The sequence below is a fragment of the Zosterops lateralis genome, assembly GCF_965231275.1.
Source record: "Zosterops lateralis genome assembly, chromosome: 12".
Classification (NCBI taxonomy): Eukaryota; Metazoa; Chordata; class Aves; order Passeriformes; family Zosteropidae; genus Zosterops; species Zosterops lateralis.
In genome coordinates, this window is record NC_139772.1 from 13,521,533 (window position 1) to 13,543,437 (window position 21,905).

At 44.3% G+C, this 21,905-nt stretch overlaps 1 protein-coding gene across 5 annotated transcripts in view; it reads left to right on the forward strand.

The window, feature by feature from the left end:
* The window catches only part of PLEKHG4 (pleckstrin homology and RhoGEF domain containing G4), an 86,083-nt gene that overhangs the window by 38,460 nt on the left and 25,718 nt on the right, over window positions 1–21,905 (forward strand). For all 5 annotated transcript variants that reach the window (XM_083870116.1, XM_083870117.1, XM_083870118.1 and 2 more), the window contains 6 exons: window positions 1,112–1,228; window positions 3,465–3,563; window positions 4,527–4,675; window positions 17,484–17,622; window positions 19,979–20,101; window positions 20,611–20,802. In XM_083870116.1, the coding sequence (XP_083726242.1) occupies window positions 1,112–1,228; window positions 3,465–3,563; window positions 4,527–4,675; window positions 17,484–17,622; window positions 19,979–20,101; window positions 20,611–20,802 (819 nt within the window). The remainder of the gene's footprint in view (window positions 1–1,111; window positions 1,229–3,464; window positions 3,564–4,526; window positions 4,676–17,483; window positions 17,623–19,978; window positions 20,102–20,610; window positions 20,803–21,905) is intronic.

Genomic DNA, 21,905 nt, shown 5'->3' on the forward strand with positions numbered 1-21,905 from the left:
CCACTCTGTGGTGAATGAACAGAGGATCAGACTTCATCCTCTCTCTGTGCTCCAAGACTGTTGCAAGCTACAGGAATGGACTGAAACTCTGTGCCTGCTGAAACTCTGTAGGCTTCAGAGTAGGCTAGGAGCTCCCTTTTGGCTCCTGTGGATGAAGATGTGACAGGCATCAGGTTTTTGGGTGGTGTCCCAAAAGGCTAAAGAATAAAAAATGCTATTAGTCCATTTCCTTATTGCCCCCATGTGGAAGAATTTGGAGTCAGAATGGAGGCTGCAGGCATGTGCATGCAGGGGAGCTACAGAAGACATTAAACACATTGAACAAACACAAAGAGTGTAGGAGGGAACCGAGGAAAGGCTAATAAACATATGGGCATGCAGAAGGAATTGGAAGCATCATCACAATTTTGTAAGGAGGTAGAAACTTCACACTGTGTGTGTGTGTGGGAGTTCAATGTCTGCACCTGAATTTGTGTCTGGGCTGGCTTCCATGTACCTGCAGAAGCACTTGTTGCTCTGGTGAGTGTAGAAATGCTCTGAGGTCCTACAGGCTTGCAGAAGGCAAGTTACCTGTGTGAAGATCCAAGAAACTCTTGGAGCAAATAGCTGCTGTGATGAGTGGAGAGTTGAGGGCAGGGCAGAGGCTGCTCTGTTAGACTCTTTTCCAGGAAGTGAGATGGGGAAGCTGGGGGTTGGATTCGACCTCCCAGATTCTCCAAACAGATGCAAATCACAGCACAACTGTGGGAACATACGAGGGAGTTGCTCTGCTTACACCAGGAGGTACTGGCTCTGGAGAAGGCTGGCTGCTGCCAGACTTCCATCACAGATGTTCTGCCTGGTGAAACAGCGTGTTGTGGCCTGCATTCCTTCAGGGTTCACTCACTAAGCTGTTCAGCAAGCTGCTCTAAGATCAAATTGTTTGTTTTTTTGTTTTTTTTTTTTCTTTCATATTGTAATGATATTGCAGCTACACACTGCATACTGTGCTTCTGTGCAAGATAGATAAAGAAATTATAGATTCTGCCTTTTGTTAACCTTCCCTTCCTCCTCCAGTACTCACACCCTAATGCAAGTGTACTTCTTTCTTTTCCTTTTTATTCCTGTGCAGTTTGAACTTCTCACCTCTATGAAATCCCTCCATAAGCACATAGACAGCTCACAGCTGCCTCCAGAACTGGAAGGGAGCTTCCCATACAGCCACCAGGACTGGCTAAACTTCCGCAGGGTGAGTAGGATGTCTTGTGTGCTTTGGTGTCTGAGAGAGGCAATGGCATGGTAACAGATGGGAACAAGAGAAACCTGTCAACAGCTGAACCTACAAGCATTAAAAAACAATGTTCTTATAAAGCTGTGAGTGCAAATGAATCTCTGGTATCAAAAAAATGCTAATACTGTCTTCATAAGATGGGTACACACTGTGGTCTCTTAGCATGACTTCAGGAACTAAAATTTTAGGTTTTTTCCTCATCTACTTGAACTGCATTAATTCTTTCTATTCTTTCTTGCCTTCAAAATATGGTGAAATCTGAAATGGAATCCTGTGTTGTTGTGATATGCAGTGCCTCTTGAGTTAGACAGGAGGACAGACATCTGAAATTAATCTCAGGAGAAGGTGTTAGTATCATGTTACCATTGGGCTAACAATGTAGAGCTTGAGTGTAATAATGAGTTAAATCTTTTCAGGTGTTGGAGCAAGTTCTCCAGATCAAGCTATTATTCCTTGGTAATATCTGCAGTCCTTGCATGAGTGAGACTTGGAAGTTCCAGATAGTCAGTTCAGAGTTGTTCTAGGAATATCTTTTACTTCCAAGCAGCAGGGTGTGTGCAGACTGCCAGAAGCCTGCAGAGGTAGCATCCATAGTACCAGTACCCAGCTCTGTGTGCACTTGTGCTGTGGAGGGAGCCTGAGTGCTGTGGACCATGTGCTTGTTGAGTCTTTAAAGGCTCTATTGAGTTACTTGGCACATCAAGACTAGACAGGATCAAATCTCTGTAAATCTGCACACAAGCCTGGCTGTCTTCACATTGAGTTTGCTCACCCTGGTGGTTGACAGAATTGTCATCTCAGCTTCCAGAGGATCCAGTGGTGTTTTGGCTCTGACCTCGCTATGCAAAGTGGTGTGTGGCAAAGTGCAACACTTGAAGCAGATTAAGATGTCACTGATAACATCACTGTGGTGCTGGTGGCAGGCTTCAGAAGATAGGCTTGGCATGTGCCAAATGTTAACTTATTTTTTCCAACTTACTTAGAACCCCTTTTTTTTTTTTTTTAACTTTCATCTAAAAGGAGTTGTATGAACCTATGCTGATGCAGTAGAGATACAGAGGCCTAATCTTGGTGCCGAGGATTGACTTTGAGAAGTTGAAGTTTATTTGTCAGTGACAGAGCAGAGAAACTTTGCAAGAAGTTATGGACTAGTTTAATGGACAGAGTTGAGAATACCTTGAGAACTGAGGTGCTCTGTGTGTGCAGAAGGGTAATTCTTGAAGGAAGGACCATAATATCAGGCTACTTCTTGTCTTAGCATGTAAAACATTACCAAAGGGAGTTAGTATGGGAATGATTCTGTACGGAATGCCTGTTTATACTGTGTGTGATAATGAGCCGTGTGCTCAGCTCCTTTAGCTCTGCAGCTATGTGGCAAACAGCATTTATTTCCTGTCTCAGTGATCTCACCTGCATCCTGCCTGCTAATCTGTCACTGCTGGCGGTGTTCCAGCACTCCAGGGGAGGAGGGAGTTCAATTCAGTAAAGATTCAAACAACTGCTTTTTTGTTTTGTTTTAAATACAGTTATTTTGGAATAACTGTTTCTCCCTTCTCTTGATTTAAGTGGTTAGAGTGTGGCATCTGACAGTATTTGGGCTTTATATTACTAACTTTTCTAAAAAATAATGCCTCACGAACCCTTATGAGATGACTGGACTTTTTGTTTGTTTTTCTCCCTGCTTCCCCCCAACCCTGAAGAGCGGAAGGATTTCAAATTTGTCCATAGGTTAAGGTGCTTAATTTTGGAAGCTTTCCAGTTTCCTGATCTTTAATTTACACTACTTTTAGCATGAAGAGAAATGATTTAAAGTAGAAAAATTCCAAGTACTTGTTTTGTGTTTTGTTTTTCTGAAATTCATGCAGTGTGATTCATCTTCATGGAAAATTACAAGAAATGCTAATAGAAGAATGTGAGACATAAGTGGACTGGGAGTTTTTTTCTTTAAAGCATGAGCCATGAGTATGCAGGTTTCTAAGGTCTGCATAGAGGCCTTGGTCTAGTGTGATGCATCTGAACCTTCTTATGGGCCTCTTTTTGCTGATACAGTCTCACTGAATGATATAATTGAACCCTTGAATTAATATGTTTGATCCTCTCTTGATTTTTGTACTCTTAAGCTTCTGCAAGCTCAGAAGACCTTTCCTGTCAGTTTTAAGACAATGATCTCTGCCTTGGTCTTTTCTTCTTGTAGAAGCTGGAATACTTGCTACAACAATGCCATGGTGTTTGTGCCTTTCTTCAGGGAGCTATTAATAAAGTGGAATCTGCAAAATTACCAGAAAAGGCTGAGGTATGTTACACACCTTGGATCACAGGTTGACCTGAGACAGAAGAGAGCATGAGTCTGGATTGCTGAAGAAAAGCTGTAGCTTTGAATTTGCAAGTAGTAGTAGCAGGATTTCTCAGTACTAGTAGAAGCTAATCCAAATGAAGTGATATTTGGGTGGGTTTGGAAGCTGATAGTCTGATTCCTCAGTGTCACCAAGGAGATCTCTCCAGCTGGGCTTGTTGCTGACAGGTGCTTGCTCCAGCACCGGGGTGCATTCTCAGCAGCTCCAGAGCTCTGTAGGTGGTACAGACTTTGGTGGGCCAGATACACAGCAGCTGCCTTGGGCTGTGCCACATCAGGTCGGCTTGAATGGCCTGGAATAAAATTAGGTGACAGCTTAATTCTGTGCTGTGGCTCCAGTTTTGCTGCCTCCAGTACACAAGTTTGGAAGTGGGCAAGAAGAGGAAAGGACGAAGGCCAAGCCTATGTGGTCACAAACTTTCTATTTATGCTCTTGAGAAGCTGCTGTACTCCTGACATGCTAGAGGATTGCTGCCAGCTCTGCACTGAGGGTCCCAATAGTAAATGATGGGAAGATATGGTAGTGGCCTTCCTACACACATCTGTATATCCACAAACCCTTCATGTGCACCTTGTCTCAAGGCTCTCAGAGCAGGAGCTAGGTGTAAGTGGGAAGTGAGGCTGGAAAGCTTATTTCTTCTATGCCCAGCAAATGAATGGAACAACAATGATGGGAATTTGGTCACGATTTTAGCCTGGTGGGTAAGGTATAAGGAGCGCAGCTTATCACTTTAGGCTTGTCAGGCTGGAGAGAAACAGCTGTGGGAACCAATCTCTTTTCCTAGAGCAGGCCCAGGTGAGATGGAGTTTGGGTGTGTTTTGGTTTAGGTGCTGGTTTTTGCCTGTTCCCTCATTGCCTGTAGGTTGCAGTAAGTGCTCACCTCACTCTTGTGATCCCTCCAGGATGCAGCTGTGCTGCTCAGGAATTCAAGGCAGTTGATGAAGAGTGTTCTTGAAGATGCAAATTTGGTCAAGGTGCAGCAGGAGGGTGGAGCACTCCTGGCCAGACTGGGGAAGGAGGAGTCTTGTGTCACCCTTACCCAAGACTACAGGTGAGCCCCCAGAGTGGGAAGAGATGGAGATGAGCAAAAAGCAGGTGCTGGGAGTCTCCCTGAGGTGCCCCATCATTGGTGCAGGCTGGAGAACAGCTTTGTGTAACAAGGAATTATGTTGAAAACAACAGAGGTGAAAAATGTAATGAATTTTACTGTTATCTTGATTGTTTCTTCCCCAGTCAAAAAACTAGCCCAGGTGGATTCACTTAGGTGGTTCAACTTCCTTTTTTAAGGCAAATCAGGCTTATCTTCTGTGGCTGAGAGAGAGCTGGATATTTTGGGTACCTGTAAAACAGAAGCCTTAATTGATGATACCAGTGATGAATGTTTAGGTGCACACCATTATCGCTGTGTGATTTCCTAAGGCACTCCTTATGCAGGGGGATTTCCAAGGACTTAGCTGGGAGGAATGCTTGTTGGCTGCAGCAGGCTCTGATCTCCTCACACATTGGTGCAGTTTGCACAAACAAATACTGCCTATTTGCAGGGTGGTTTGAGAAGCAGGGACTGAGAGAGCCCAGCTGTTTGACATCCCCAGGGCATTGCACAACTTGTGTTTGTACTGTTAAAACACCTGAAGCCTATCAGCATGAGAAGGCCTCTGTGCTATGTGCTGTGCAAACAGCAAGGCAGAAAGGCAGCCTTTGCACCCAGGAGCTTCCAGCCCAGTGTGAGATAAGCTCTGACATGTGGGTGCAGATGAGGGCGCAGGGGGTGGCAGGGTGGTGTGGAATAGCTCCGTGCATCCACAGCCTTGCTCTGGTTCAACTCCCTGTTGCCATCACAAGCTGGGAGGTTTGAAGGGAGGGAATGAAGAGAAGATAACAAAGTAGTTATGGACTATCTCAACCAAACACTGTGAAAAGAACATTTCTCTTTTAAAATTCAGTAAGTGGATTACAGTGCAAGTTGCTACCTGTCACTGGAAGAAGAGGATCGACATTTTGGTCCAGAGAGAGGAGTGTGGGGGCAGGCTGTGTAACTGTTTCTGTTCTTGCTTGCTGTGACTCCTGTCAGGAGCTCTGGCAGACTATGCAGACACAGTTCTTTTGCTGAACTGGTGAAGTAATCTTGATGCAATTTTGGATTGAATTACTATACAGTATAATCTTTTCTTTCTTGCGTGACATGAAAAGCACAATAATATGGGGTTTTGTGCTTTGTTTTTTTAAAGTTTTTTTTTATTATTTCTTTTATTTTAAGCAACACAGCAACTTAAGAGTCCTAGGAGAATGGGGAAAATGTGCATGAGTTTTATGTTTTGTTTTGGTTTTAAGCTAAGCTTGTGTTTTTGTGCAGGGAAATGATCAACTTTGAGACCTGATCTGACAGAGCCCCTGAGGATAATTTACTGCTTTGATTACTTTAGCAAGGGCAGGGGTGGGGAATACACACATAATTCTTTGATTGTATGGTGTTTGAGTGCATGCTGAAGCTGTGTAGCATGTTCTCTGCTTAATTCAGGTTATATTCATTGCCTGCCAGCGTGAAAGAAGACTGTATGCCATGGCTCAAATACATGTGGCTCTCTCCAGCTTAAGGAGCCTAAATGAATATAGCAGGAGAAAGTTTTTTTTCTTGGTTGTGGAGTAGTTGCAGAAACTAAAATCCATACAGTATTTCAATTTTCTTCTAACTTGAGGCAGAGGACTAAAGAAGTCCACTCTTCTTTGTTCCAGGATCCCTTCAAATGGGGAAGAAAGCTCTAATCACTTGGCTTGAGAACTCTGTATAAGGCACTGTTGGTTTTGGGTCCTCCATGGCTTTGCACTTATTCCTTCTTTCCTATCTGATGTGCAGCTATTAAAGTTTCTGAGCTCTGCTAATACTATAAAGGTTATGGTTTTCAAAGGCTTCTTTAATAGATATGATCAAAGCACGGTACAGACAAAATATTGCAATTGGCCAACTAAGCTAGCATGGAGTGGCTCTTGATGTATCTAGGTCCAGTATTTGATTTCTAAATGTTGATGTGTTAAAAAGGGAACAGGACTGCCTTTGTGTGTGCACTCAGCAGGGCTCGTGGTACTGCTGCTCTGAACTTTGAATTGTAAAATCTTGATCAATGCTTAACAGCCTAATTCCACACCCATTATCCCAATACTTGAAATAAATTATTTACAAAAGCAAGTCAAATGGCTTTACTCTTCTAAGCCACCTTTTGGCTCTTTTGTCTATCACGTGTCCCGTTGTCGTTTTTTATTGTCTTGTGTGGTGCAAAAGTCTGATAAAACAGAGTCATGACTGCCAGGACTTCTTAGTCATAAGCTGTGGCCAGTTGTGAACAGGTCTGACTGTGCAAGAATTACATATAAATAGAGAAGACAATTTTAAGAGCAGTTTTCTGGACTTTTGGCTCCACTTAATTAAAATACACCAACTACAAGTGGAGAACTAAAGGTAAAATTGTGATTTTTTTTTTTTTTAAGAATAAAGATGACAAGCCCATCTGCACCTTTACCTTGGGATTAACCAAGAGAGGAGTTGACTTGCCATTTTTTTCAGGTGATATATTTTTCTAGCATTAACAAATGTCTTTCTTGCTATTTTGTGGTTTCATGTGGAAATAGAACACCAGGGGCTGGTAAGAATAGAGATGGATGAACCCTTCTGAAAATGCCTGACCACAGGTTGGAGATAATAAGTTAAAACAGGCAAGGAAGCAGGCATATACTCAGTGCAGTCAGATGTTATCTGCCAAATACCTTTCAAGAGCACACAGCAAACAAGAATTGTTTTAGTCTTTCTTTAGTAATGAAACTCTTCCCATGGGATTGGTTGTGGAACCACCTCTGCTCACTCTGCCCTCCTAGAGAGCAGAGATGCTCTTTGGAGTGTTTTGTGGCACAGAGCAGTGGGACCTCGTTGCTGCTCAGGTCTGACCTGGAATTTGTGAGGCTTTGCTAAGCCAATGCCACAGGTTCTTTTCTGCAGAAGTTGAACTCATTCCATCAAAGATGTGGGCAGGCAGGAGGGATGTGTTGCGCTCCATCCCTTTGTTTCACTAACAGAGATTTGAGAGCTTCTGGGAGTCTTTCCTGGATGGTCTAATCCTGAGATGCTGTAGCACCACAGCAGTAGCTTTGACCAGTAACTGCTCACATTGTGAGCTGACCAAGAGTCTTCATGCACCTTTCTCCACCAAGTACCACTGTAAAAGATAGCCTTACCCGTTCAGCTGCCTGTCCGCAAAAGGAGACGGACTTCTCCAAGCACACTGTCTGGAACTCTGTCTTTTCCCGACTTAGGAAGGAGGAGCTCAGTTACCAGAATACACATCCTGCAGGCAGTTCATTGCAGGGAGTTGGCTTAGGGGCTGTGGTGTGCTCAGCTGGTCCCTCTGAGATCTCCCACCTCCAGCAAGACCAGGCTGAATTTGGCCTGGAGTTGCTGTGGGTGTGGCACTGGTGAGCCAGTATCTTTGTGGCGCCTCTTTAAGTGCTGTAATAATAGGGCTGGCCACCCAGAGGTGCAGGGGGACTGCTGGAGGTGGCAATGACACTTGCTCACTGTTGGTGGATTTAAAGCCAGCACATTATTTGCCTTCACACCACCCACTGTGCTGAAGGCTCAGTGCTTCTCCAGGTCTGTTAGCTGAACCCTTCAAGGTTTTGCTGTCCCAGTCTTTCATGGGATTGAAAGGCAGAACTGTTAGCCTACCTGAAGTTCTTCTTGGTAAGTGTGGCCAAATGGCACTGAGAACTCTGTCACTTCAATACTGTTAATACTTCTTTTGCACTTTCAAACAGGATTTTTTTAATAACCACAGTCTTTTTAATAAGGTACATAGAGTTGTTTAGCAGATGTAGCTTTGGCTTCTGGCTATCTAGTGTAGTGGTCAACTAACCTGTAGCTTGCAGACAGCTCACTGAGCCAGCTATGAAAGATGGACTAATGTATTGCTGCTTCAGTAGTGGATGTCAAAAACACACACTTTATGATGGAAATGTCAGAGAAGTTACCAGAAACTGGGCAGCAGCAGTGGGAGCTCTTGCTGAAGTGAGGATGTGATGTGGGGCTGAGAAGCAAAGGCCAGGATCCTTTTAACCTGGTCTTTAGCCAGATGCTTTTCACTGTTCTCATTATTTCTACTCTTCCAGCATAGCCAAGAGCTGGAAACGTGTGCATAGACAAGTGCCCAGTAAATGGGTTTTGTCCTGCAGATGTGTTACGAGTCACAACTAGATTAAAGAAGGTATAATCATTTGATATGAATATATAGATGGTTTATGCTAGTTTAACCAGAATGCACCTGCCTGGCTCTACCACGAACTCGTGTTCTCACTGTGGCACAGTAGTGGGATTGTGTCATGCTCTGCATGGTGATGGGCAAGATAGTCCCAAGGCTAGAGGTGAGAGTTGACAGGAGAAAAACCTCAGATGGTGGAGGAATGATCATGTTGAGTGCTTGGCTCTGTGCAGCATGGAACCAGAAAAAGCTTAATCTCTTCCCCCAAGCTCCTCATCTGAAAAGAATCTGTGCTTGCAAGCTGTGAATAAGCAGCTTATAAATAGATAGAGGAGTGAATTCTCCTTTGTTTGCAGAAGGCAGTATAGTTAGTCTCTGTATTTTGAGGGTGGAGTGGCTACAGCCAAGAGCTGGTTTTGTGAGCTGGCTATTTTTAGTGTGGCTTGGTGATCTAGTTGGAAGCCCTGGGTGGGGACCTGAGCTGAGCAGAGGTAATGGACAGTACAGAGCAGACTTCCTGAGCAGCAGCTGCCAGGTTCCTAGTGCTGGACCTGATTTAATTACAGTGATAGAGAGGGTGATCTTACAGCTAAAAGCCTCCATAGTTCACGTTCTGCATTCCACACACACTACTGAGACTCTGGGTCTACTTGAAGCTGTTGCCAGCTAACAGTGCAGTAGGGTGTAGCTGTGTGGGGCTGCAGACCCGTGTTTGTGGATCTTCAGCAAGCCTCTTGCTAGTAGCAATTCCTGGGATGTTAGAAAGCCTGTGTGTGCCATTCTGCAAAGTGGTGTACACATCCCTGTGGTGGAAGTAAACCTGGATAATGTACAGGCTCTCTGCCCCCTGCCAGAGACTGCACAGCACCGTCTGAAGCTTGGGTAGAGTCAGAGAGACTAAGCTGATCATCCAAAGTGTGGAGCAAGTTGGGAGCAAGGTTAGGATGGAGATAAGGTGTCTGGTGTTTAAGTCCCAGTTTGGGCAGACTGAGATGGCTGGACCTCTTGGTTTGTAAGGTACAGCATGTGCACTGCCAAACTGACAGCTGCTGCCACAGCCTGGTGGTCATAGCCAGGCAACTTGCACTGGGAAATCTTTCCTGGAGGCATGTCTTCTGCCATCCCCTTTCTGCTTTAGAGATGTGTGTCTGCTGTGGCTCTCTGTACATGCTTCAGAAGATGCTAATGCTTGTGACCCTCTGACTGATGGCAGTTGAACTAGGGCCTGCTCATCTTTGTGCCTCTCTGGGAGCTTTGGGAGCCTCTCATGCTACCACTTGCCACAGTGTGCCCTTCTAATGTGATCTGTGAGAGGCACCTTTCATTGTAAGGTCTTTTCCGTGCTCCTTCTGTGGACCTAATCCTAAAACCTCCATCTTGGGACAAGATGTATATCTTTGAAGGTATGAGAAAACATGCTTAAAATCTGGCCTCAAAGGCTGCCACAAGACACCTCTGCACTGTTGCTGGTGACACAGAAGGTGCTGACGAGCCCTAAGCCTGTGGCCAAGCATGGGTGGCAGTGCTCTTCCCTGGCTTTATTTGTTTGTGTCAGGTGGAGGGAGGAGCGCAGGAGGACATTTCTACCCAAACACATACTGTGCTACTTGGTATTCATTTTGGTTACAGTCTAACCTGTTCCCTCTGTTTGCGTGGTGGTTTTAGCCCGGTAAAAAGCACTTACACTCACATTAAACAAATCTCGCCGCTCCGCACATAAAGGAGAGTGGAGCTGGGGCTGTTGTCATTCTGAGTGCATGAAGTGCTGTGAGACGTCAATTGTGGCATTTGCAGAGAGCTAAAAGATTGCAGAGTTCTGTCTAGGTAAGTTTTCATTGTCCTCTTGGGCTTTTTATGAGATGATTCCCATCAGCTCCCTTTCTGTTTTTTATTTTCTGCTGTCTTATGTCCTAAATCTTCTTGGATTCAATGAGAATTTATCCAGGAGACTCCAGTTTTGCTTGTTTTTGTTTGCAATGCTTGTCATGCCAACAGGGCATTAGGTAATTAATGACACACCGTGTTTTATCTGTTTAAAAATATTATGGAAAAAATTTCAAAAAGTTTCCAGTATAGGATGTTAGCTGAACTGCCTGACATTCCTGCCTCAGCCCAGGCTATCCCACAAGCACCATTTTTTATATAACTATGTTGGGATAGATTCTTCTGTTGCTAGGCTGGTTAATAGCACAGTCCCTGCTATTATATGGATCATAGCCCTGAAAGTGGACAAAAGGACATATCAGTGAAATAGGGATGTGTGTATGTATTTGAGCAGGGCATCTTGAAAGCCTGGTGGTCCCAGCTTCAGGAACACAGCTCTTAGACTGGTGCATTTGACCAGGATATAAAGTGTAAACGTAAGCAGATTAATGTACATTAGACAAGGTTTGGAGGTAGAAATTGTTCACAGCTGGTAGAAAACCACATCTTGAGGCTCAGTGTTCCCAGAATGGTGTTTCTAAATCCTATCCAAGCCTCCACTGCACAGGGAACTTTCCCCATAAAGCAGGGTACTTGTTGGTTTGGGATTTCTTATAATGTTTGTTTTCGTGGGTTTTTTTCCAGTCAGTTTTATGGATCTTACTGGGATTTAAAATCAACCAGAGTCTGAACACAGTTTTATTATAACTAAATGCAAGCCAGGCAGGAGAAAGAAACAAAGATCACATCTTGGGACTGTCCTTGGACACTAGTTTAACTGCGTGCTTTGATCACTTTATTTTTAAATGGATTTCTGAGTGTATTAAAGAAACCCCCACACTTAAACTAACTGTGCTCCAGAAGAGAATTCTCTTGCCAGTTGTGGTCTCCAGTGTGTTGTATTACTGGATGGTTTGCTCCCAGGTCAGGTAACCTAGTGAGGAAAGATTCAGCCAGGTCTTTGGTCTCAGCTGATCCACTGGTCTCATCGTCAATGGGAACAGGCATCCCACAGGCAACCACAGATTTGGTGTTTGACCTCTGTGCCTTTTTAAGGACACTTCAGGGTTCTGAAAAATGTACCCAGTTCCTCATATACTTCTATCAGGAAATTGAAACCGCCATGGCTATTTGTGTGCTGCAGAGAATAATTAGTTTATTTAACCATATCTGCTTTAGCTTCACCATGGCTAGTTTGAGTTTTAACCTCAGCTGCATGTGAAACCTTTAGCTCAAAGAGCAGGAGTGTGCATTTCAGGTTGACCTCCTTTTATGGGATCATTATAAATATGGCACTTAGGTAGGTTGCTACCAAAATGCAGTAATGACCAAGAATGACATTTCTCATCCTGCAAAAGGTCCCTCAGGCACATAGGACTGTCCCTGCTGGCCTGGAAGAATTTTTTCCAGAAGCATTGCTCAGGATGTTTTAAGTGATTTGTAGCCAAGGTATCAGCAGACATATCTGGGTGATGTCCTTGGACTAATCTGTTCTTTAAACCTCCTAGTTCACAGATCCTATTCATTTTCTGCTAAAACCTGTAGGGACATCCACAAGGGAAGTTCGGCATCAAGAGTGGTAGATTAGATGAGGCTAATGGAACATCTGACTGTGTTTTTTCTAAATTACAGGACAGATCAGATTTAGGATATCTGATTTTCTCAGGACAAGTTAGCTGCCCTATACTTGCCCAAACCCCATCAAATACATTACCAAAATGTAGTATTTCCTTCCATCCATAAATTTTTTCCATTTTAAAATTGACCAAGGCTGGTCAGAGGATGAACTCTTGATTTCAGCCATTTTGTTAATCTGCTCTTTTTGCTGTTTGTCAAAGCAGTTCTTGAAGGGGCAGACAGGAAGGACAGACAAGAATAGCCATGGTTCTGCTGCTCCCTTCCCTGTTTGCATCTCGCTGACATTGGCAGGCGTGGCTCAGGCAGCACCTGCTTTTGTGACTCTTCTGGATGCTTCTTCTGTGGCCATCTATTTTTTGAAAACAAAACAGGTATTTTTCTTTGAAAACTCAAGTGTAACTCTCCAAGGCTGGCTCTTTTTGAAGAATGGATTCAGACAGAAATGGTCTTTCTAAATTATAGGTTTAAAATTACCCTACCATTATACAACAGCTTGGCACTTCTCCAGAAAACTGAAGACGTTTGGAACCTTTTCCACTGAAATGATAATTGCCCAATGAAAACAGGATTTGGGGAAACATAAACTTGACATCAAGCTACTCCTTTTTGCTATAAATTATATTGACTCCACTATTGCAAAATTGCTTTTGATGATTTGACCGTGGAAGAATGTAGTGAAAGACTCTTATTACCACACTCCCATGTGCAGGGAAATTGCAATGCATCCACACAAATCTGAGCTGAGACGAGACTTTCCACTGACTTCAAACAACTCTGCCTTTTGTGCTCACAGTTGCACAGGCCACTATTAAAATGTCTTTAAAGTCCTTAACAACCAGGTGTTTCCTTTGTGTGCCAGGATGGAAGTCACTTTTTTCTTCAACCAGATTTTCAATATTTGCCTTGAAGGTACTGAAGGACAGAAGTTAAAAACTTCTGAGTCTGAAGCTGAAAAAGAAATAGATATTTGTGTGAAGTATCATTTTCCCCATAAAACTCCCTTTTTCAGGATATTGTGGCATTTACTAGTGTGCTGGAAGTTATTTAGGAAGTTTTTAAGATCTAGATCAGCAAATGTGTGTGTGTGTAAATAGATAAACGGATGTACAGAGGTTTGGGAGAACAGGCTTAATGCCCAGTGGATCCTCTCTGAGCACTGAAGTGCCCAAGTGAATCGAAAAAACAAACTTTCCCATGGATTGTGAGCAATTTCTTTGTTTGGCTCAGTTTGCCTACCAACTTTATACTACAGCATGGAAATGCTTATATTTTCCTCTGTGTAAGAGAGTAAAAAATGGATATTAGTCAGAGAGCCTGTCCAGCTGGTAAAAGTGAACTGTCAGGGGCTGACAGCATATGAATGGAGTTACCTTGGAGATGCAACAGAAGACCAACAACTAGATGTTGAGGTTTTAATGAATGCCTGCCAAGCGAGGCAGAATGTGTGAAAACAGCGTGGCTGGTCCTTGAAACAAAGAGCTGAGGAGCTGGGATGCTGGAGGAACTCAGAGAGGAGCAGGAGTGGTGTAAGGCCACACCTGAAGTTGTCTGGGGACTTTGAGCCCCGAGGAGCTGTTCAGAAACATTTTTTTCTGTGCATGTTGTTTGCAGTTGCTCAGGAAACCGTTGGCAGGACCATGAGAAAGGGCAGCCTTAGAGTGTGGCTGATGAGGGCATCAATAGCCTGCTGCAAGCATTCACAGAGGAAAAGAAATCACTTAAATGACAAGAGTAAGGGATTTTGGCTTATATAACCCCAAACAGCCCAACTTACCGATAAGAGTTAATTTCCAGCCTTCTTCTGGACTGAATTCTCTGTTTAGGCCCTGGTTGTAGCATAAACTCTCAAATGCATCCTAGACTGACTTCAGGTAAGTTTGAGATGCTTGTGGATCAGTAAAGCAAAGGTTTTCTGTGTGTGCCTTCAGTAACAGGATGTCACTTTTAGTACCATTGAATCAGCTGAGATAGATGGAAGATGACTGATGTGCATAGATTTGTAGATTCTGTACATCTGTAGCTGCCATATTATTTACCAAGATATGTATTTTACGATTACATCCAATGGGGTAAAGGGCTCACTTCTAAACTGGAGCTCCCTTCCACCTTCTGCAAATGCACATAAAGACTTGGTTGGATTGAGATCTTCAGAGGCAGGATAACTCCTTCGGTGGAAAGAATGCATGGGGCCAGAAGTGTTGTTTGGGGTGGATTTTTCTCAGTCTTTTAATTGGGTGCCAAGAAGTTGACTCAAGCCCCTTCTCCTGAAATGGGTTCCTCAGACTATGGTTGGTGGGCCAGCAGGAGTACTTTATTGCTGCAGTCTTGAGCCTGACTTTCCCTGAAGGGGTTTGCTGGTCACAAGGCTGACACTGGTCTCAATTGGTCTCCAAGAGACTGGTCTTTTCCACAGTGGTACAGTGGATAGGCCTTTTTACATGGTGATCTTGGTATGCCTATTTCTGGTTAAAAAAAAACCTTGAAATGTGGGTTTTGTTAGCTTTTTTTTAATATTCACGTCCTATCCCTCTATCTTGAAGGTGATTTTTCCCCCCACATAATTGTAGTGTTGTCTTCAGGAACACCTGTGTTTTGTGACTTTGGGAAATGTGCTGTCTGCTCTGCTAGAATCTGTAGTATTTGTTAGGCCTTGCAGCCCAGGTTGCTACTGACTCCTGTCAAGGAAAACTATTCAGACTTACAACAGTGGGGGTTGTTTCCTCTGTCAGGTATGGAAAGGGGCAGAGTGGGACTCCCTGGCTCCCATCCCCTAATTAGATCATACTCTGTGCTAGGTCAGGCAGTGCTAGAGCTGGAACCCTTGTCTCAGGTCCCTGTGCTGTCAGGTTACCATCTGACAATGCCATGTTAAGTGCTGAAGCCGTGGATGCTCACTTTGTCACTGGCTTGGGTGGACATAAGGACTCCTATTACAAGGTCTAGCAGGTCAGTCTGGCTTGCTGATGAGTCCCATCAAAGAGGTAACATCAACACCAAAGTGATTTCCATGGAAGCTTAGAGAAAGGTTCGAAAAATATTTTGCCTCATGAGGGGGTAATTGAAAATGTTTGCATATAGCAGCATGGAATGCCTAAAGTTATAGGTGCTTGATTGTCTGTGCCAGCGGGAAGAAGAGTGTTTGCTGTATCCATGTGTTCTCCTGAGTGGATGAGAGCATTCATGCCAGCAGGGAATTCAGCCCTGTGGGAGTAAGGCCAAAGGGTGTCTGCCTGTCTGGCCATCAGTATGCTGTAGACTTACTCAGAAAATGGGACTTGACAGATACGCTCTGCTGCACAAAACTCAACAGCATTTTACTGGTGTTGCCAAGTTTAACTAGCAGCCATTGTCCGAACCTTTTCTCATTAGCTGTCCCAGCTGTATCACTGCTGCTGACAGGAACTGGCCTCCACAACCTGCTCTGTAAATACTTTCCAGAGCTCAGCTTGGACAATGATTATGACTCTGCTCCTGTGAGTTTCCTGGGTTGGATCTGGGTCTGTCTGTAGGAAAGGATTACAAAACAGAAGGCTCGTATCATCACAGTTTGTTTACGGCGGTTTTGGGAAATGCCAGAGCAGCGCTACAGCTCAGATCTTTCCATTGAAGCCTTCAGATTCTCTGTACGGAACCTGTCTGCTCTGCAATGCAGTAGCACTGATCTTAGTCCAGAAGCTATTCGGGTATTTTTGGCTGCACTTTGGAGAAATTCATTCAGTCTAATAGCATTTCAAAGAGGAAAAACAAAAGTATCTAAGAGCTTGAGGTTTAAGAAGTTGGCTGTTGCACACTGGATGGAATTCTGAATGGAAAAATAATGTGGAATTCTGCTATGCAGAGCTAGTTCTCCAGACCTATGGCACTGCCTTGTGTCAATTAGAACTACAGGATGGCTGCTACTAACCTCTCATATTCGGTTGCATTTCATAGGTTCAAGATTGCCTGTAAACCCAGAAAGAAATAAACATGTATACTGAATTGTTTTGAATTATCCATTAGCAATATTAGCTACCTATTTTGCAAGTGCTTTAGATAATTATATGATAAAAAAGCCACGCTCTAATAAGCCAGAAGGTTGTAAGACAATGAAATGAAAATTGGTTTAAGGTGAGTACTGGAGATGACCAGGCAGCTGAATATACCAGTGTAGGGCACAGCTGAAGGAAGCTGTAGTGTTTTCTTTTAGCTGTGTCTTGAGCCCATAATTGTAGGAGGGGAAATCTTGAAGCAAAAGATATACAAGAAGAATAAGCTTGAATGGTCTTCTGTTTCCTGGATCCCATCTGTAATTCACCCGAGTCTGTGCTGGAGAGGTGTTGCACACATCTAAAAGGCATTTGCTAATACTCATCATCTTACCAAGGCCATGGCTGCAGCATCTGAAGGCACTGGACTCTATCCTGAACCCTTCCATGCTTGCCTGTGTGCTGTGGCAGGCTGGCAGAGAGAGTGCCTCCTGGTGTTGCCTGCTGGGCTTTGGTCAGCATGGCTGCCTGTGGAAAATAGGGAGCTCAGTGAATAAATCTTGTCAGCACAACACTGTAAAATCTGATTTCTCATGGCACTGAATTGTTGTACACTTTGCATTTTTGTTTGGCTGGTGGAAACCCTGAGAGTAAGTGGGGCATCAGGCACTTAATATTGTAGTTGTCACTCAGGAGAGATTTGCTTACTAGTGATGGCTTATTTACTTAATTAAATTCAAATGGTAGTTTTAGATGCTGAAACTGCTTGACCCTGTATTTTGTGAAAATCCATTGATGCAACAATCTATGTTTATGAAAAGGTGAAAGTGTGAGAAATATGGTAAATCTTCTAAGTAGCCTGGCTGGGAGGAGATGCTCTTGTCCTTCCTGCCAGGTTATCTGCATTGGGGTCAGAGTGGGGAATCACAGTAATGTGCAAGGAGCAGCAATATTCTCTTCTGTTCTCCATATGGAGATGGTCCCACAGGGAGGATGACTGGAGTGCTGTTGTTAGCCAGGTTGTGTTTGCATGAAGTGCTGGGGGAAGGACCTAATGCAAAACCTTGACCAGACCTGTGTCCCCTTGCAGAGATGCACTTGATGCTGCCAGCGTGCTTTATAATCAAGTTGATGAGGGCGTTCACCGGCTGGTGATGATGTCAAACAAGCGCATCCAGGAGCTGGAGCTGGTGATGGAGTTTGAGAAAGTGGAAGAGTGTTTTAAGGAGGTAAGGCTTACCTGTCAGTTCCAGTGACTGCTGCCCTCTGACTGTGTGTTCCACACCAGGTACTGGCCGTGTTGATCTGTTGTGTGAAGGTGTACAGTGATGCTTGATGCTTAAAAAGAACATGTGAACATAAAAGTTTGAGATAGAATTTCAGCAGTGCTGAGAATCAAGCCACTTATTTCTCTGGTATCTCTTGATGCCAGATGAAAGTCTCTTGGCTCCTTTGTAGGTGTGGGTCAGTCGAACTCTGTAAACATCTGTGAAGTGGCTCATAGGTAAGCAATACACTTGGAGGTTGGGTGTCTTTTTTTACCCTCTCAGTGAGACTGTTGATGAGGCATTCTTCATACTTCACCTTGAGAAGCAGCAGAGTGATGACAACAAGCTTATAATAAGTCTGCATGTCCCCTTTGGGCTGTAGCTCCTGCAGGGTTTGCTGACATCCTGTTGCTGAATATCCTTGCACCACACTGGCTGCCCATCCCTGTCCTGTACTCTGTTGTTTAGATTCCTGTGCTGTTCCCAGGTTCCTGATATCTGATAAGTCCAGGCACACTCCTTCCCCTCTGGGTGCAGCACCAGGCACACTCAGTTTGCCTCTGGGTGCAGCCCTCTATACAGGCTCCAGGAAGGGAACAGCCTCTTGTCCAAGAGCCATGCTCAACCTCCCACCCCCTGCACTTCTGTGAGACTTTCAACTTCCCTTCATTTAGTGCTTGTTGAAACTCTTGACTGCCCTGGGATAACTGAAAACAGCCCCTGGCTTTCAGAAAGACCTTTGAAACCTGTGGCCAAGTTCATAGAGGACTCAAAAAGTCATAAATCAGCTCAGGTCTGAGCATCCTACAAGAGCTGATCAGTCCTTTCAGTCTTGCGGATCCCAGATATTCCATGTTGGAGATCCCTAAGCCTAAACCCAACCCTGAGATTATGGAGTGGCATGGTCTCTTGCTGTAACTCATCAACAATGAGAAGTTTATGTGTCCTTAAAAATCACTACTAGGATCAATTTCACTGTTGTTCTGGGATTCTGGGTTCCTCTCCTCTAGTGGGAGCTGGATTTGAAAAGGAGGCTGTAGCCTACCGAGCGTTTTCACAGGCCAAGGTGGATCTGGGAGTTTTAGTGACCTCCCATTTGGAGGTAGACACTTGGGCACCATGTAAGATGTGTTCAGGACAAGAAGTGTGTTGCAAGAATCTAGTGGAGACTCTTGTTAAACACAGGTTCCTAATACCAAAAAGAAATGAAAAAAGGTGCAAAAGCAAGCACTGCAACCTGTTTCTGCTTTAAGCTGAACTTTATTTTTTTTTGTAGAATTGAGTAACACTCAACTGCTCCCAGCTTACTTTGCTTGTAGATCACCAATGATGGCAGCAGCTGCTCTTGCTGTTAAGCCTGCCTGGGAGCTCTGGGCAGCAGAAGTGTGCCCCTCTGCAGTACTGAGAGCCCACCACCATCTTTTCTGCTTGCCAGTGGGCTTGCTCCTTGTAACCTTCTCACAGGCCACAAAACTAGGGGTTTGTCCTTGACTATGGGGTTGAGTTGGGATATGGATTCAGGTGACATAGGAAAACAGGATGTGTGGGCGTTAGGAAGCACTTAGTCTGTCCCTTCCCCCAGGTGCACCTATGCCTGGAGCATTGCAGACAAGTTCACCAGCCTGTTTTTAAACCTAGTGATGATGGAGATGCTGTGTTATTCTGCCTGGCCTCCTAAGACTGCTTTGCTTCTAGGATGTTCTTGTTAATCAGTCCTCTACCCCTCTTTGAGGATATGGGCTGATAACTGCAGCAGTGGCTGGGCTCCACTGAGGAACACACAGTTGCTGCTCAGCTTTGTGGAGAGCTGCCTTCAGAAAACCAGTAGCTGAGAGTCCCAGGGAGCTATGAAACATTGCAGATGGGGAGAGTCCATTGATACATTCACACTGACATAGTCCATGTCCTGCCAATCAGAAAAGGCAAGTGATGTAGGAAATCTGGCAACAAGGAGATTTGATCCTGGTCGGGGGTAACAATAATAGGAATTTCAGGCCAGTCTGCAGGTTGCAGAGCTTGCTTTAGACCATGGCTCACCCGAAACAGAGCCCAGGCAGCCACTTGCCCTGTTTATGCCTAAGGCTAGTGAGCAACAGCAGAGCTTTTCAATTACTCTGTAACCTGAAATGGAAAAACTCTTAGCAGGAGGCTCAGACTGAAATGCTGGAGTGGGGGGGAGCAGAAGTCTACACACATTTTTTCCAGTAATGAGATGACCAGCATTATGAGAGCAGTTCCTTACTCTTTCCACATAAAGGCCTACATTGGTGAGTAGCACAGGGTGACTAACAAGCAGGACTTATCCATTTTCTTCTAGGTTAGCAGTTGGATTGAGAATGTTGGCAAAAAACGGCTAAAGGAAACTATCAACCTGGATGATTCTTTGGAGATGCTGCTTCAAGCACAAAAGCAGTTCAAGGAGTTTGATCTTGTTGCCAGTGTAAGTGTTGTTGGACTGGAAAATTATATTCTCCAGTGTCTGAGTTGGTAGCATGTGTGTCTTGTATGTGCTCCGCCAAACACATGCTAAGAGGGTTCATCACCAGACTGTGTGTCATTCTGTCTCACTATATAGTATCCCTGCTCTCCTTTTGCAGACAGAGCCACCAGCTCAACACTTAGTAGATGGCATTTACCAGTCTTGGGGGTAGATAGATTTTTTTTTCAATTTTTTTTGTTGTTGTTCCTCCTTTGTACTTGTAACACTGCCTTTTTTTGATCCTAATTAAGCCATGGTCTTGCTGTTTAAGCCTTTACAAGCTGCCGCGTGACAAGTGTAAATCATAAGAGATCAGGCTCCAGAATTCTACTGTAAACAAAGACACCCCTGCCTATGTGATTTGAACCTTAAAAACTGGTCTAATTAGCCTTAGCTGTTAATGGCCTTGAAGACTACTTACTGTTGATTCCAGGTCTCTATCCTCATGAGCAATTCCTTTTTGTTTTCAGGAATATTGCAAAAGGGGACAGGAAGCATTAAAGAAGATGAATCAATGGGAAGACTTTTCCTTTGTGGATGTGCATTCTTACAGGGTAAAGCTGCAGGCCTACAGAGATCAGCTGGAGGAGTTCTGCACCCAGCTGGATAAAACAAGGCACCGAGTCTGTGAAACAGTCAGGCTGTATGAATTCTTTGACAAGGTAAGACAAGGCATCTGCTGCACAGAGGAAGGTGTAAAAAGTCTGCTTGGACTCAGTCCAGTGCTAGATTGTTTATGAAAGGTGTGAAATGTAGTATTTGCTCCATCAGGGAGCTGGATCTACAACCTGCAGCAGTCCCCTCATGCTCATGTGTCTACAGTGATTTTTTTCAAGTCAGAATGTGAGAAAAGGGGTGGGTGTGTCTTCCAGAACATGTCCACATCTGTTAAGCATAGAAGTTTTCTACTCTCTGAGCTGGAGCTTTTTAACCCCTTTCATGGCCACAGTGAACAGCATTATGGCAGTGCTGGCTCTGATGACAAGGGCCAAAAGATGGGCTGATTGTCTTGGCCACCATGCCAGGGTAGGCCTCCTGCATTTTCCTGCTGTATCCTTACACACTGGACAATTCAGCCTGTTGACCCATCAAGAGTAGCACCCTGCTCTTCAGTGCTAAATACAGTCCAACTCCTCCTATGTTGAGGCCTGCCTGAGGAAAGGGGCACCAGAATGGAGGGTCGGGAAGTGTGGCTGAACAAGGGATCCCTGGATCATCACAGGGATCTGGGAAGCAGGAGGAGAGGATGTGTGTGGTGACTGTGCTGAGTGCCTGACCTTCTCACCTGTCTGATTTAGTGTAAATGTACCCATTTAGCAGATCTACAGTTGGATTTGGTGTTCTTTTATTTCTAAAGTTGCAGATGAACAAGCAGTAGGATTTTCTAAGTGCATTTTAAAATACAACTTTGGCAAGAACAGAAGGGAAGGGAGCCTGTGCTCCATTTATTCCACACTTGTACAAACACTGAGTATTGAAGTTCTCAAATTCCAAAAAGAATAGATACTAAAAGTTAAGCTGTACCAGATGTAGGTGCCACTTAGTTGCTGTCTCTGAGCTGCCTTGGCAGCTAGAAGTGCTCAGGGGAGGAGGGAGGAAATTTAGCTAAACATGAAAACATGGAAAAGCATCCCGTGTGAGGCAGAAAAGTGGACAAGGCAGCCCAGAAGACTGCTGTCAGGGCAATGAGGATTGAGTTTGTTTGGTGATGCTCTGCAAGTCTGCTCTGGCTCATCTCTGCAGTTTGCTGTGCAGGTGGGGACCC